Below are 13,250 nucleotides of genomic sequence, written 5' to 3' on the forward strand. Positions count from 1 at the left end.
CCAAAGCATTTGAACACAAAGCAACTAGAAATTATTAATACATATTACATACACATATATATATATATATATATATATATATATATATATATATATATATATATATATATATATATATATATATATATATATATATATATATATATATATATATATTTATATATATATATATATATAAAGGGGATGTTCTCATTTTCTTCATTGTTTTCTCAAAAGAAACAAGGTCAGACATGCATATTTCTAATAATGTTTCTGAGCGTGTGTGTGCATGCGTGTGTGTGTAAGCCAGCTGTTTTATTTTTATCATCATCACCATCAGCATCCTAGAGTCTTCGCGTCTTCCAGCTCCCCACATCTCCGCCCGCACTGCGCATGCTCCCAGCATCCCCCTCTATCTAGCAGGATCTGGAGACTCGGCTGAAGATGCTCTCAGCTTCTCGGGTCGCTGGTCGCTTGTCGCCGGGTGAACACTGACTCATCTAGAACCCAAACAGGGAGGAGAAGCTGCAGATTATACCTTTAGGTTCTCACTCGCTCCTCGGATTTTTTCCTCCCCCTCCACTCCAGCATGGAGATGAAGAAGTCTTTCTCGGACACCGAGCGAGCGCTCCGGAGCTACGGCGCCGTGTCGGAAACGGCGTGGACGACGGACAAAGGTGGGCAACCTGCATCCGGGTGTGCTGATGTTTTAAACGCAGAGCTCTTCCTAATACAGACAAGCCTGGTGTAGTTTTAATTTCGGTCGGCGCTGAAATGGTTAATGTGTGACTCACAAAAGGGTTTTGATGTATCGACAGCCTGGCGTTGCTTTAGTGCTATTAAGGCCTATTACTTACTTACATGACCACGGTGGGTAACAAGAGGCTGCAGATGACTTTGAGTCAATATACATCCCTAAAACCTTAGATCATAATTGCGCTAACAAACAGAGCACTAAATCTCGAATATAACCGGTGCAGGACGCATGAACGTGTTAGTTACGGTTAAAAACTAAAGACGAGGAGGAGTTTGCATGGGGCTGGTGACTCAGACTGAATAGACTAATAAGGATTTACGGTAACTCTGATTGACGTATTAAACATCCTTCTAAAAAAGCGTCATTATGCAGGGTTATTGCTTCGATTTTTTTTTAAATGATTGCAATCTTCAAGATGATTGTAATTGACATTTGTTTTTGTGATTATTCTAATCACTTGTTAAACCTTTGAAGAAACTTTTATTTTACTTATAATTAACTTTTTTTTTTTTGAGCTTGCTTACATCACATTAGATGTCTTAATTATTTTTCTCCTTTTCCAACATCTAAACCTGTAAAAAATAAAAATAAAAAAGCCAACGACCCGGCTCACATAACCTCTGTTATTTTACTTTATGAATATTGAAACATCCCTGCTGGTTCTGACAACTCACCTAAGTGTGAGGAAACACTTAATTCTGTGGTTGTTTTTTTTTGTGTGTATGTCTTGACTTAGTTGCTGTCATTATCCCCAAAATAAAAATGCATATTTATAGAGCACTTTGTGGTTTGTATTTGGTGCTCACCTGGTTCTCTTGTCTAAGTGTGGGGACGGCCGGTCCAGCAGCACCAGAACATTCAGCGTGACTGCAGGACCGATGCTTCTGCGTCGGGTGACATACGCTGACATTTCTATGTTGTTTAGTTCAGTGAGGCTGCTGCAGTTTCCAGACAGTTTGATGAGGAGCACGCCCTTTTATTCAAACAGGGTTAAATAAATCTGAATAATTATACATGGAATTACACTACTTTCCTCAGAAAACAATGTGTGGCAGTCTGCCGTCAACTGTTAGAGGTTCATAGAAAACTTTAAGTAATTGTCCCGTGATTTAAATGTTTTGTTGATATGAGAAGAAGCTATAGAGATATTATATAGGAGTCATATGAGCACCTTTAGTGGTAAAGTATCGGGTCTACTGCAACTGGTTCCATCTGTTTATAGACACCTGGGCCTCTGTTTATGGTGGAAGAAGAAGGAAGATGAGGGAAACAACACCTCAGCTTGTTTTATGCTGCAACTCTGTGACACTAACCTTGAATTACCACTAGTGTTTATTATCTACGGGCACATTAAATGATTTGAAATCATAAGCAGACAGAAGAGAAACTGAGTGGTCCTGCGCAGACGTTTATGTGGTGAGTCAGCTCCATCTACGTGCAGAACCCCACAGAAACAGACTGCAGCGCCCGGCCAGCTGGTCTTCCACTGCTACAGCATAAACCATGGATTCATCGTCGCTGTTGACTCAGGAAAAACAGGGAACTTGAGTTGTTTACTCAGTTACTATATATATATGTATGAAGGGGGTTGTTGTTTATCAGTGTGTTTCTCTGTCAGTGGGTTTCACTGCAGCGTGGATGAAAGTAATGGCCACATGATTAAGGGAACTCTGTCAAAGGTTTAAATTATAAGAACAGCTAGCCGGCTCAAGGCATAAGCGCACAAAGCTGCTGCCTCCAGACTAACAGCAGTCCCTCAAGAGCAGTAGAGTATTGAAACATCTAATGTGATGTTTGGCTTTTGCAGAGGTGATTTATCCGTGAAAAATGTTCAAAACAAAAAAAACTTGTGACCCTCTTGCTTTGAAATCACCAAATCAGTATAGGGTCTTTTATTCCCCCCAAACAAATTGTGCTGTTGTTGTTGTTGAAATGGTTAGTGCTTTAGAAGTGGGCTAGATTCTACATGATGCAGTCCTCTAAACTCCAGAAATAACAAAAACAACTTAAACAACAAGAAGAAACATTCATGTTTTTCCTCATAACTATGTAGATTATAGTTATGTTCTTTCAAATCGAGGCTTTGAAAGAACAAGACTCTGATTACAGCGTCTTCTGTCAGATTGTTTCCAGCCTGTATTCAGGTGCCATTAATCTCTGAGTTTTAGGTACGGCTTTATAATAATGTATAAAAGAATATTTTCATATTTTTAAACCCTGTGTACTGTCTTGTAAAATTATTCATAGCTCCTAAAGCTTTCCACTTTTTATCAGTCTACAACCAAAAACATGTTAGTATATTTTATTAGGATTTTATGCCATAGATAAACACAAAGGGGTGCAAGTGGAGAATGATGCTTGGTTTTCAATTCCTTTGCAAATGCACATTTGAAAAATATGGCGTTCACTTGTAGTTATCATCTTTTACTGTGATAAGAACCAGTTCAACTTAGTAAGTCGAGTCTATCTATGTGTAATGTCACTTCTGTTTCTATTAATCCCCTCTGACTCAGGTCGTTGTAACTGCTGTTTGCATTTTCTTACAGTGATTTTGGATTTCCAGTGCCTTGGTGTGAATCGCAGCAGCTTCACGGTTTCTGAGAAAAATCAACAAATTCTCTAAGTTCAAAGCTGTCCTTAGACCTTAACTTGGAGCATTAAGTCAGCTCAGCTTGTCACTGTATGACTTCGCAGATACGAATGGGATTCTCTGGATTTATCAGTGTTCTCTATCTGGTTTACATATCTTGGGTCTGAAAAGTTTGACTCTTTTTCTTTGCAAAAATATCTAAAGCACAGCCTGATAGATGGAGAGCGTCTGTGAACTTTGATTTCCAAATATTGCACCAGATTTTGAGTTGGATTCAGGTCTTTGACTAGGCCCTTCTAACACATAAACAAGGTTTGACCCAAACCTTCTGTTTTGCAGCTCTAGGTTCATGCGCATCATCAAACATCCAGCTCCATCCATCCTGTAGGGCGTGAAGAAAAACATCCTCATAGGTTTTTCTGTAGGGATGGTGCGTTCAGGGTTACCTGCAGTGTTGGTTTTTCTAAACGTAGATTTTTGCATGTAGTCTAAAAAGTTCAGTTTTGGTTTCATCTCATGATTACACCTTGTCCGCATCAGTTAGCTTGTTATGCCACCTACCTGTGACAAGCAGAAAGCGGTGGCTTTCTTCTTCTACTCGTTCATAAAGAGTCAGATTTATGCCATACCTGCAGAACGAACAGTTAGTTGTCAACATTCTTTGATCAACACTTTCCTTTCCCACTCTGTTAGATGTGGGATGATTAATTGTGATGATGACCTACATAACTGATTCAAAATTCTCCTGCCACCTTATTCCTGACCTTTCTGCTGTGTTTCTTGGTTTTCATGACGCTTTTTGTTTTTTCTTTAATGTTTTGTCACAAACCTCTGAGGCCTTCATATGACATCTGGATTAATGCACCAGATGGACACCTAATGAGGCAACATCTGGAGAACGTCGGCTGCACTGAATTTAATTTAGGGGGTATTTAAGCAATGAGGTTCACACAAATACCTCTTTTTTCTTTTTTTTTAACTTCTGTTATGTGGAAAAATGAATTAAACCACGTATGAAATTTGTTCTACTTTAAAATTCTGATTTATTTTGTGTTTTAATGTCATTATATAAAACCCCAGAGTGGTTTCGTCATGACAAGCCGCTGTAGCTCGGATGTAACAAGACAAGATCTGTGCTGCCAACTGAGAGCCGTGCTCCTGTTTGTGTGCTGGAAAGGTCAGCACCGTGCTGCAGATCCTGGAGCATCTTCAGCAGTAAATTGATCAGCGGATTAAGTGGTTTGCAAAGATCGTCATCAGAGGCTGCAGTTTGTGCACATAATTGCCAGATATATTGTGTAAAATTGATGTTAGCACAGAGGGGGGGTTTCCTCCCCTCCTGCAACAATACCAGCCGTCACCTCGGGAAGATTATTCAGTCTGACTCAAAATAAACGATAAAAAAAAAGAAAAGAAAAAACGTCCCGCTGCTCTCTCCGGAAATCTCACCCCTCCCGGCTGTGTGAAGACCCTTGTCACATGAAAAGGGCAACATGGCCTGATGTCATGGCAAAGCTTCCAAGAAACGAAAACACTCCGAAGTTCTCAGTCAATCAGAATCCGCTGGAGCTTTTACTCTGCAGCGTGGAGTGAGCGCTCTTCGTAATTACAACATCACCGCTTGAAACTAAGGGGAAAATAGGCCCAACTCGTTTCTGTTTCCTTCCCATCACACCGGGGCTCTCTTTCACTCGCAGGTCACTCCGATGTGTCCATGGCGGAGAGCACCATGTCTCCGGAGGAGATCGAGGTGGAGATGGCTCGCATCCAGCGCCTGCGGGAGGTCCTGGTGCGCAGGGAGTCGGAGCTGCGCTTCATGTGAGTGTGACTCCTCCGTGTCGTTTCACACCGACGCAAACAGAATGTGACAAGAGAGCTAATCGGTGAAGTGGCATCACGCTTCCTGCAGCGGTCCTCGGCAGGGCTAATGAGCTTCATCTCGTCGCAGTGAGACTTTTGGGAGGAGTTCAGATGCTGCTTTACTTCAGACACTCTGTTTGAGAGCGTCCATTGATTATTCAGCAGGCTGAGCATGACGCCGCCAGCAGACGAATGAGTCACTGTGATGAAGCTGCTGGCTCGTCCTCAAGCAACAGCTTCACGGTTTATAGATCAGTTTAAAACTGTTTCCTTACACAGTCTGAGTTGCTTTATTATTATTTTTATTTTTTATTTTCACAGCACACAGATAGCTGAAATCAGATTCAATGGTTTAATGCCTGTCTAACAGTAAAAGCAGAGTAAACCTTTATCTGCTTTAGGTTGGTGAGCTTTGAGCTTGCTAAGAGTCAAAGTATTAAGAGTTACCAAACACTTTCTGGAGATTATTTTAAACATTTATTCAATGTCAGAAATGTACATATAAATATATATTTTAGTATTTAGGTAGATTTGGCTTTAATGCTGAATGGCCGGTATCAAACATTTTCCCTTCACAAGCTGCTTTCAATAGTTTGCTGGAATTTCAACTGATCGTCACTCCAAAACTGTACGAGTTGGGTCAATGTTTGTTGTTCAAGTTTTGGCTTCCTGGCGCATGTCTTGAGATGTTGCCTCAAAATTTCCACATACTACCTTTCCTCGTGATTTCATAGAAGAGAGGAATCAGGAGTTAAGTGGTGCTGAAGATGACAACTTCCAAAAATAATAATTGTCAGGGGAAAAGTGTGACGATCTGGTTGAAGATAAGGGCAGTGAGGGTGAAACTACAACAACGAGCATCTTTAGTACAGTAACAGGTTATCTACCTTTTTGTTTCTTAATGTTACTCTTATGGCAAAAATTATAGAAACACCACCAGAATATATTCAGGTTTGATGGCCGTCGGAGTTATGAGAGCCTCTGTCTCTTCATCCAATTCAGCTTCAACATTTATTGTGCTGAAGCCTTAAGCTAATGTTTGGACATGAAGACATGAAGTCACTGCCCAGCACTGTTGCATAGCATGTCTTTGGGTTCTGCGTGGAGCCACGTTCTCCTCGCTCACGGACAGCCTGTCTCCTCAGTTCAAAAACATGCAAATTAGATCATTTTGAGATTCTACGTTTCCTCTTGATTTGAATATGTTTCTATATGGAGACCCATTTGGGCATAAGATACCCCACCTATCACCAGAGGTGAGCTCCAGCCTCCCTGTGCCATTAAACAGGATTAGCAGATAAATGTTAAATAAGTACTTCCTGATAAAACAGTCTGGTTATTTATTTTTCTTTCTCTCTCCAATTTGTCACTTTGGATAGCTTCTTTAGTGACTCAGTGCGCTGCCTAACAGCTGCAGCGGGACGGTTAAAGTGTCAAATGATGGTGCGGATACAGCTGAAGAGCTTTGTTGACGATGTTCGTACCTCCAGGCTTCGTCACGTCTGCTATCTGCTAACTTCTCAGTCTGCAGTGGCAAGACGTCTCGCTCACCCAGTGTGGACGTCAACGTATGGATCCACGGATAGCATTTAGAGGGTGAAACACAAGCCAACACAAGTGAGGAAACACAGGCAACGAAGGGAGGGAGGTGTTAAGCAGAGTGACAGTAAGAAGAAGAGGATGAGGAGGAGGAGGGAGGGTGTGGATGAGTCACAGGCCTGATCTGTCATGGCGTGAAACAAATCTGTGGACGATGTCAGAGATGGGAGGGATTCAGGCGGGAATTTGCCCGATGGAGGACCAATAAAGAGTTCTCCAGAGAGATGAGTTTTGTTGATGCATCTTTCTCCATCATGTTTATGATTTGTGACAGATGCCTGAGGCTGACTCAAGCCTGGTTTGGTAACATCCGACAGACTGTTTAAATATCAGAGTGCAAACAACCAGCCTCCGTCAGTCGATTTATGCTTTCACAGAGAAATTAAGTTGTGAAGCATAATAAAACTGTTGGGAAGACTCATTGGAGAGAAATTTATCCAGAATGCAACTTTGCTGCTTGATTTAAAATGTGACGTTCTGCTTTTTGTTGAACCTATAAACATAATTTCTTTTATGACAAGATATTTTGCGGACCATATCCTGTCTGACAAACCTTCTTCTTCGCATCTTTCAGTACCTCTGCCTGCTTTTGATCCCCCCCAGCCCCCAGCATCATCTAAACAAAACAAGCCTCTCTGACAGTTCAGACTGATTTCCAAAATAAATTGAGCTAATAATATGAGAAACCCTTTGATCTGATGGAGGCCATTGATTCATTGTTCTGTTTCTGTTTATTTTTATTTTTTTTTTGTATCTCAGGATGGATGACATTCAGCTCTGCAAAGACATCATGAGCCTAAAGCAGGAGCTGAGACAGATTGTTTCAGTACCAGGTACGCTGGCGTGTATTCTGCTGCGCACAAAACTACGAAGAAGATTGCATTTTACATGAACAGAACTCTGTATGGATGCAGAAATATCAATGGTCCCTCTCTGAACTTCACCAAAAAGAAGCATTTTGGTTTCGAAGTACAAGCTGCACCAAAGCAGAGAGGAAAATCTCACACTTCATATTATAAGGCAATTTGTGATATTGCTTGCAGCCACAGCATTTCAGAGTGCATTGAGATTTTATGTGCCACCAGGGGTGTCAAAGTCCAGTCCTCAAGGTTCGCTGTCCTGCAGTTTTTAGATGTGCCACAGGTACAAAACACTGGAATGAAATGGCTTAATTACCTCTTCCTCCTTGTGTAGATCAGTTCTCCAGAGCCTTAATGACCTAATTATTCTATTCAGGTGGTGCAGCAGAGGCACATTTAAAAGTTGCAGGCAATGGCCCTCCAGGACTGGAGTTTGACACCTGTGTGCCAGACCAACACAGATTAAAAACAGATATATATATATTTTTTTTACAGTAAATGATTAAAAATGCAACTACCTCTGTGATAGATTCCTCCTTTCTTTGGATCCTTTTTTTTTTTTTTTTATCTGAACAGTCTTAATTTCTTTCTGAAATATTTTATTACTTAGATGAGGGGTGTCAAACTCGTTTTCATTTCGGGCCGTATCAACATCGAGAATGTCTCCAAAGGGACGGTTTGTGGCAGAATGTGTTGATAAAACCCATAAACAGTGATAAAATATGAGAAAAAAAAAACAGCCGTCTCTACATTTGATGAGCACTTCTTGAAATGAAATAACATCAGATATATTTTCACCTTGATCCAATTTGGCAGAATGCAGAGGAAATTGCTTTGTTTTGATTGATAAAATAATGATTAAGCACACAATTAAAGAATGTTTTATTTCTAGGGGCCACATATAAGCTTGTGATGAGCCGGATTTGGTCCACGGGCCTTGAGTTTGACACGTTTTTTTTTTGTTTTTCTGCAGATAAAAATTAATCAGAGCACATACATCAGAAGCAGCCAGAAAGTTTCTAGATAAAATTCACGTAATTGAATGTAATGGTAACGACAGTAAAAACTCTAATGGAAGCATAACTCTACACCCGTGTGATGCGCATCCTGACGTCAGCAGCGTCTCCCATAGTAACACGAAGCAGCGAGTTGAGATAAAACCTGGCAACAGCAGGATAACACGCCCCCTGACAGAGAATGTACATCTTCTTTCATTATATGTCAGAGTCTGCGTGTGTGAGGTGGAGAAGAGGTGGCGGTGTCACGTTCAAGGACGCACGTGACAACACACGGGTGACGTCTCAAACATGGGGGGAGCGAGGGGGGGATTTTATTTTAAAGCTGGGAGAGAAAATAAGTGGATCACCTGACAACCTGTAGACATCTGCTGCTGTCATGATGGGATGTTTGTGTTTATCGGTGAAAAATAAGAACGTCACCTTAGCTTACTTAGTCTTTATAATCTTGTTTTTTGATAAGTAAAGCCTAAAACATTTCATTGGCATCATCTCAGCATTAGCTATCCTCACACAGAAATACCCTGAAAATGGGCCTAATTGCTTAGCTTGTTGACACTGAGTAATAAAATGTTTGCTTCCTGAAAGTCCCAGCTCATTAAAACCAACACAGAGGTCAACGTATCCCCTCCTCCTCCTCCCTCCGTTTCTTCTTTTGGATCCACTTCTCAGTGGATCCGCTCATGTTCTGTTGATCAATATCATCCCAGTCGCTCAGACAGATGGCCTGACGCAACGCACACCGCGCTCTCTCTCTCTCTCTGTCTCTCTCTCTCTCTGCTGCAGAATCTGATCCCAGCCGCCTCAAGTACCCAAAACCAGAGCAGCTTTATTTCTGCCACGGTTGCTATGACTCTGTTTTCCCGAAAAGATTTCTGCGGCCGTCTCTGAGCGAGAGCTGCGTTTCCGATCTATCTGGCACTCGAGCAGCAAAGTAAAGAGCCGGTCGCATCCTACGTGCCACAAGCCTTGTGATAAATTCATCTTTTTAACTGAGACAGGGATAACTTCACTCTCCAGCTAAAAGATTGTGCCTGACGCAAAGTCCCAGGTGGTCCACTTATTGACAACTCTGCCGATAGCCATGAAAGTGAAACAAACAAAAAATAAATCATATTGCAGTATTTCAGCGTCAGACGGAGCAACTGGAGGGCCTCCAGTTATTCCAGCTCAGGACAACGAGCACCGCCCCTCTCCCTGAGTTCTGCACCCTTCAGGTTGTTCTGCCCTCATGGGGGGCAGTCGCTGCAGCTGCAGTGCCCCACTTTCGCTTCCAGACAGGACAAAGAGCCGACGTGTGCACATTACTCGTTTATTTCCCTTTTCCTCCCTCCATCCTGATGCCACCTGCCTATTCAGCTGCAACCATGCGTGTTCATATGATACAGTAGGGCGGCTCTGGTTTTTGAACTGATGCGTGAAGGTCAGACAATACTAAAACGGATGTTCTCTCTAAAGAGAAAGCAAGCTCTCTGGTATTTGTATATTGAAGTTAATGCTTCATTTGCCATAAATAGCAAGGAGAGAGTTAAGGGTCTATTTGGGATGTTGGAATTTAGAAAATGGTTAATTTGTAGTCTACACTGTTATTAATGCAATTGACTTTTTTTTTTTTTTGTCATTTGCCAAAAGAGAAAGAAAAGAACAAGAAACACAAGCAGCAGGAGGAGGAGCTGATCCTAAAGATCCATAAACTGGTGCAGAAAAGGGATTTCCTGGTGGACGACGCCGAGGTGGAGAGATTAAGGTACCGCCTGCATGACGGGCAGAGTTAATATCCGGGACTTTGTCTCTTAGTGCAGCTGTGCCTGAGCGTTTCATACAGACATGTGGTACACACACATGGTGACATGGTAACAACGTGAAATAGATGGACGAATCTGAATATTATTCGCCTTATTATAAGTGAAATAACTAGTTTTCCATCAATATTAAGGAGCTACTGACTTAAAAGAAGTATTTGTCTTACTGAAATGTTAGATTTTGTCTCATTTCATTTGCACTAGAAACTAAACCAAAAAGACTTGGTCAGATTTTATGTTTTTGCTGTCTTCTATTCGCTTGAGTGACTTCATTCAGAAAATTTTTTTGTTTTGAAGTGATGCTGCTCTCGCTCAACCCACCTCTGGAAAAAAAAAAAAAAAAAAAAAACTGTCAGAACTAAATGAGTTTGGATTTTGTCTTTCAGACTCATTGATTTAGTCAACAAGGCCAAAGCTTTAATAAAGCGTGCAGACTACAGGTTCTGATTGGTCTGGTCAGATAACTGCTGGTGTTTATTGAGATGCATTTGAGATGTGATCGTTCCTCAGGGAGAAGGAGGAGGACAAGGAGATGGCCGAGTTCCTCCGGCTGAAGCTCCGGCCTCTGGAGCAGAAACTCAAAACTACGGCGAGTGAGTCAGAGCTTCAAAACTCACCTTCGGAGACGGAAACTAGTCGCACATGTGCTTTTTAAAAAAAAAATAATAATAATAACAAAATAAAATCTCTGTCCTTTAATTTCATTGCAGATTCTCAAAAGCCCAAGCGACAGATCCCAGAGCCGCCTCCCAACAAACCCTTCATCACCAAGTCAGGGGCGGCCATCATCAAGGACTGCTGCGGAGTCGCCCAGTGTGCTGTAATGTAACCCACCTCCTCATCGACGATCGCTAGCCTCATGTCACATGACCCAGCCACTTCCTGTTTCTCAGAGAACCACAGACAGCAGCACTCGCCCTTGAGCCCGTTCAGGAATCACATCTATTTCCCAGCTGCAGGCACGTGGGAACTGATCCCTGATCAGTGTTCAAGGTGGGGTGTTTTACCGTGGGAACGCATCTACCTGGACTGTACATGAACTAAGCAGAGCTGTAAATAGAGTCTGATAGCTGTATGGTTGATGTATTTATGCAGAGGCAGGTCAGGTCCTTTCCTGTATGTCGCATTCATTTTTGAGGTGAGGATGCGTCCGACTGGACGAATAAGGCCCAAAAGCACAATATCCATCGCATCAGTAATTAGCGGGGTTCTGACATGAACATGAAGCCTCTCATTGTGTCATTTAGGACAACAGTTCTCATTCATAAGCTATTATTATTTATAGTCTAAGTTGTTCTGATGAGCAAATTTGATCCACTAATTGGTTCATGTTTGAAGGTCAGGTTGCAGTGGATACTTTGACACATCAACGTAAGCAGTTCACAAGCAGACGATCTCGGGAGTAGGCAACATTGGATAAAAATGCATAAATATAACTAATTCCATGCTGATTTAAATCGGTTTCACCGCTGCAAACGCTGCTGCAAACAGTTGATCCAATCAGACTTGATTTCAGTCATTTTGATGAGCTTCCAAAGACACAAAGATGTTCTCTACGAATGCCAAAATCAGTCGTAAACATTCGTTTGGATATCTTTACCTGGAGATTATTAGTTATTTCTCTCATCTTGATGTTTAAAATCCTTTTTTTTTTAACAACAGATGTTTTCCTCTCCAATTTTCATGAGATAATGGAGCCTGTTTTCTAATGACATCTTTCAAACCTCCTTGTCATAGTGTTGCGTTTGTTGTGCACACTTTAGTTCTTTTCTTGGTTTCTTTTCTGGAGACAACAAATGATGTCTGGAGGATCCAGACCTGGTGGCGGTGGACTCCCAACTCCTACTGACCTGTAACTTTTGGATGCATTTCTGCATCTACAGACCTGGTGCAGGTTCTAAAACTATTAGAGTGCCCCAGACCATCATACTGCCACCACCATGGTTTACTATATGGTGCTTTTTTTTTTCTCCCTGGAAATGCCATTAGGTTTAGGTCAGATATAGCAGCACACACCTTTACAAAGTTTTTATCTTTTCTGAATAGTCTTGGCCATCATGGGTGCCATTGGAGAGTTTTTGCTTGTGCATGTTTTCTTGTTTCACGTTTTCTCCTTTTGTGGATAACGTCTCTCACTGCGGTCACAAGAAAAACAAAAACAGGTGGAGATTGCTGACTGGCATGAAGTCTGATGTCACTTTTGTTCTTCGACGTTACTCCGAATCACAGTTTGACGCTTGTAAATACCTCCAATGTAATCATTGGTCATGCTTCCTCATCCTGCAGGGTCACCTGTAGACGCCATCAACAACCTGGACATAACAGACAGTACAACCTCACATGTGGTGATCATAAAGCCTCAAAACAAATTGCATCCTTTAAATTTAATCTTGCACTTCTATGATAAACACCAGGAAAGGAATGAAGCCCTTTTAAATGCCTCCAATAAACCTTGTGTGCTTGAGTGTTTTTAGGACTTTAGTGACTCGCGTCAAGAAAACTGTTGATCTCTCATCACTTCTTTCTTCTGATAACCTGGCGTCCTGTAAGTGTAGTGACTTTATAAAAGTTCTGCTGTTAAAAAAAATAAATAACCAAATTAAATATGCAGAAAATAAGCTGAAAACACTTGTAAATATGTTTCAATAAACAGCATCTTTCAAGAACGAACAGTGTCATGTTTGCCCTCTGCAAGTACAGGTACCTTTACAATGAAAATGCCATTAAAATGTCTACTTATTTCTTCCACTCGGCTCAAATTCTTTTTTTTTTTTCTTTTTTTTTGGG

The 13,250-nt window shown here is 41.4% G+C and overlaps 1 protein-coding gene across 3 annotated transcripts; it reads left to right on the forward strand.

Annotated features, from left to right (window-relative positions):
• Positions 1 to 380: 380 nt before the first annotated feature.
• Positions 381 to 13,211, forward strand: bmerb1 (bMERB domain containing 1). Of its 3 annotated transcripts, none has more exons than XM_044113668.1 (6): positions 381 to 656; positions 5,024 to 5,144; positions 7,545 to 7,618; positions 10,294 to 10,408; positions 10,974 to 11,052; positions 11,174 to 13,211. In XM_044113668.1, the coding sequence occupies exons 1-6, from the start codon at positions 569 to 571 to the stop codon at positions 11,285 to 11,287; spliced, it is 591 nt and encodes a 196-aa protein (XP_043969603.1). In that variant the 5' UTR covers positions 381 to 568; the 3' UTR covers positions 11,288 to 13,211. The 3 variants fall into 3 exon arrangements, with proteins under 3 accessions (XP_043969603.1, XP_043969601.1, XP_043969602.1); XM_044113666.1 differs by having other exon boundaries at positions 383 to 656; positions 10,974 to 11,056; XM_044113667.1 differs by lacking the exon at positions 381 to 656 and adding an exon at positions 4,293 to 4,915 and having other exon boundaries at positions 10,974 to 11,056.
• Positions 13,212 to 13,250: the final 39 nt, after the last annotated feature.

The sequence above is a fragment of the Gambusia affinis genome, linkage group LG04 (genome assembly GCF_019740435.1).
Source record: "Gambusia affinis linkage group LG04, SWU_Gaff_1.0, whole genome shotgun sequence".
Classification (NCBI taxonomy): Eukaryota; Metazoa; Chordata; class Actinopteri; order Cyprinodontiformes; family Poeciliidae; genus Gambusia; species Gambusia affinis.

What these genes read in the sequence shown, in the direction of transcription:
- bmerb1 (XM_044113666.1), top strand. Translation starts at nt 569, where the DNA reads ATGGAGATGAAGAAGTCTTTCTCGGACACCGAGCGAGCGCTCCGGAGC. An exon ending in ACAGATTGTTTCAGTACCAG is followed by an intron (nt 7,619 to 10,293) that starts GTACGCTGGCGT and finishes ATTTGCCAAAAG; the next exon opens with AGAAAGAAAAGAACAAGAAA. An exon ending in GCCGAGGTGGAGAGATTAAG is followed by an intron (nt 10,409 to 10,973) that starts GTACCGCCTGCA and finishes ATCGTTCCTCAG; the next exon opens with GGAGAAGGAGGAGGACAAGG.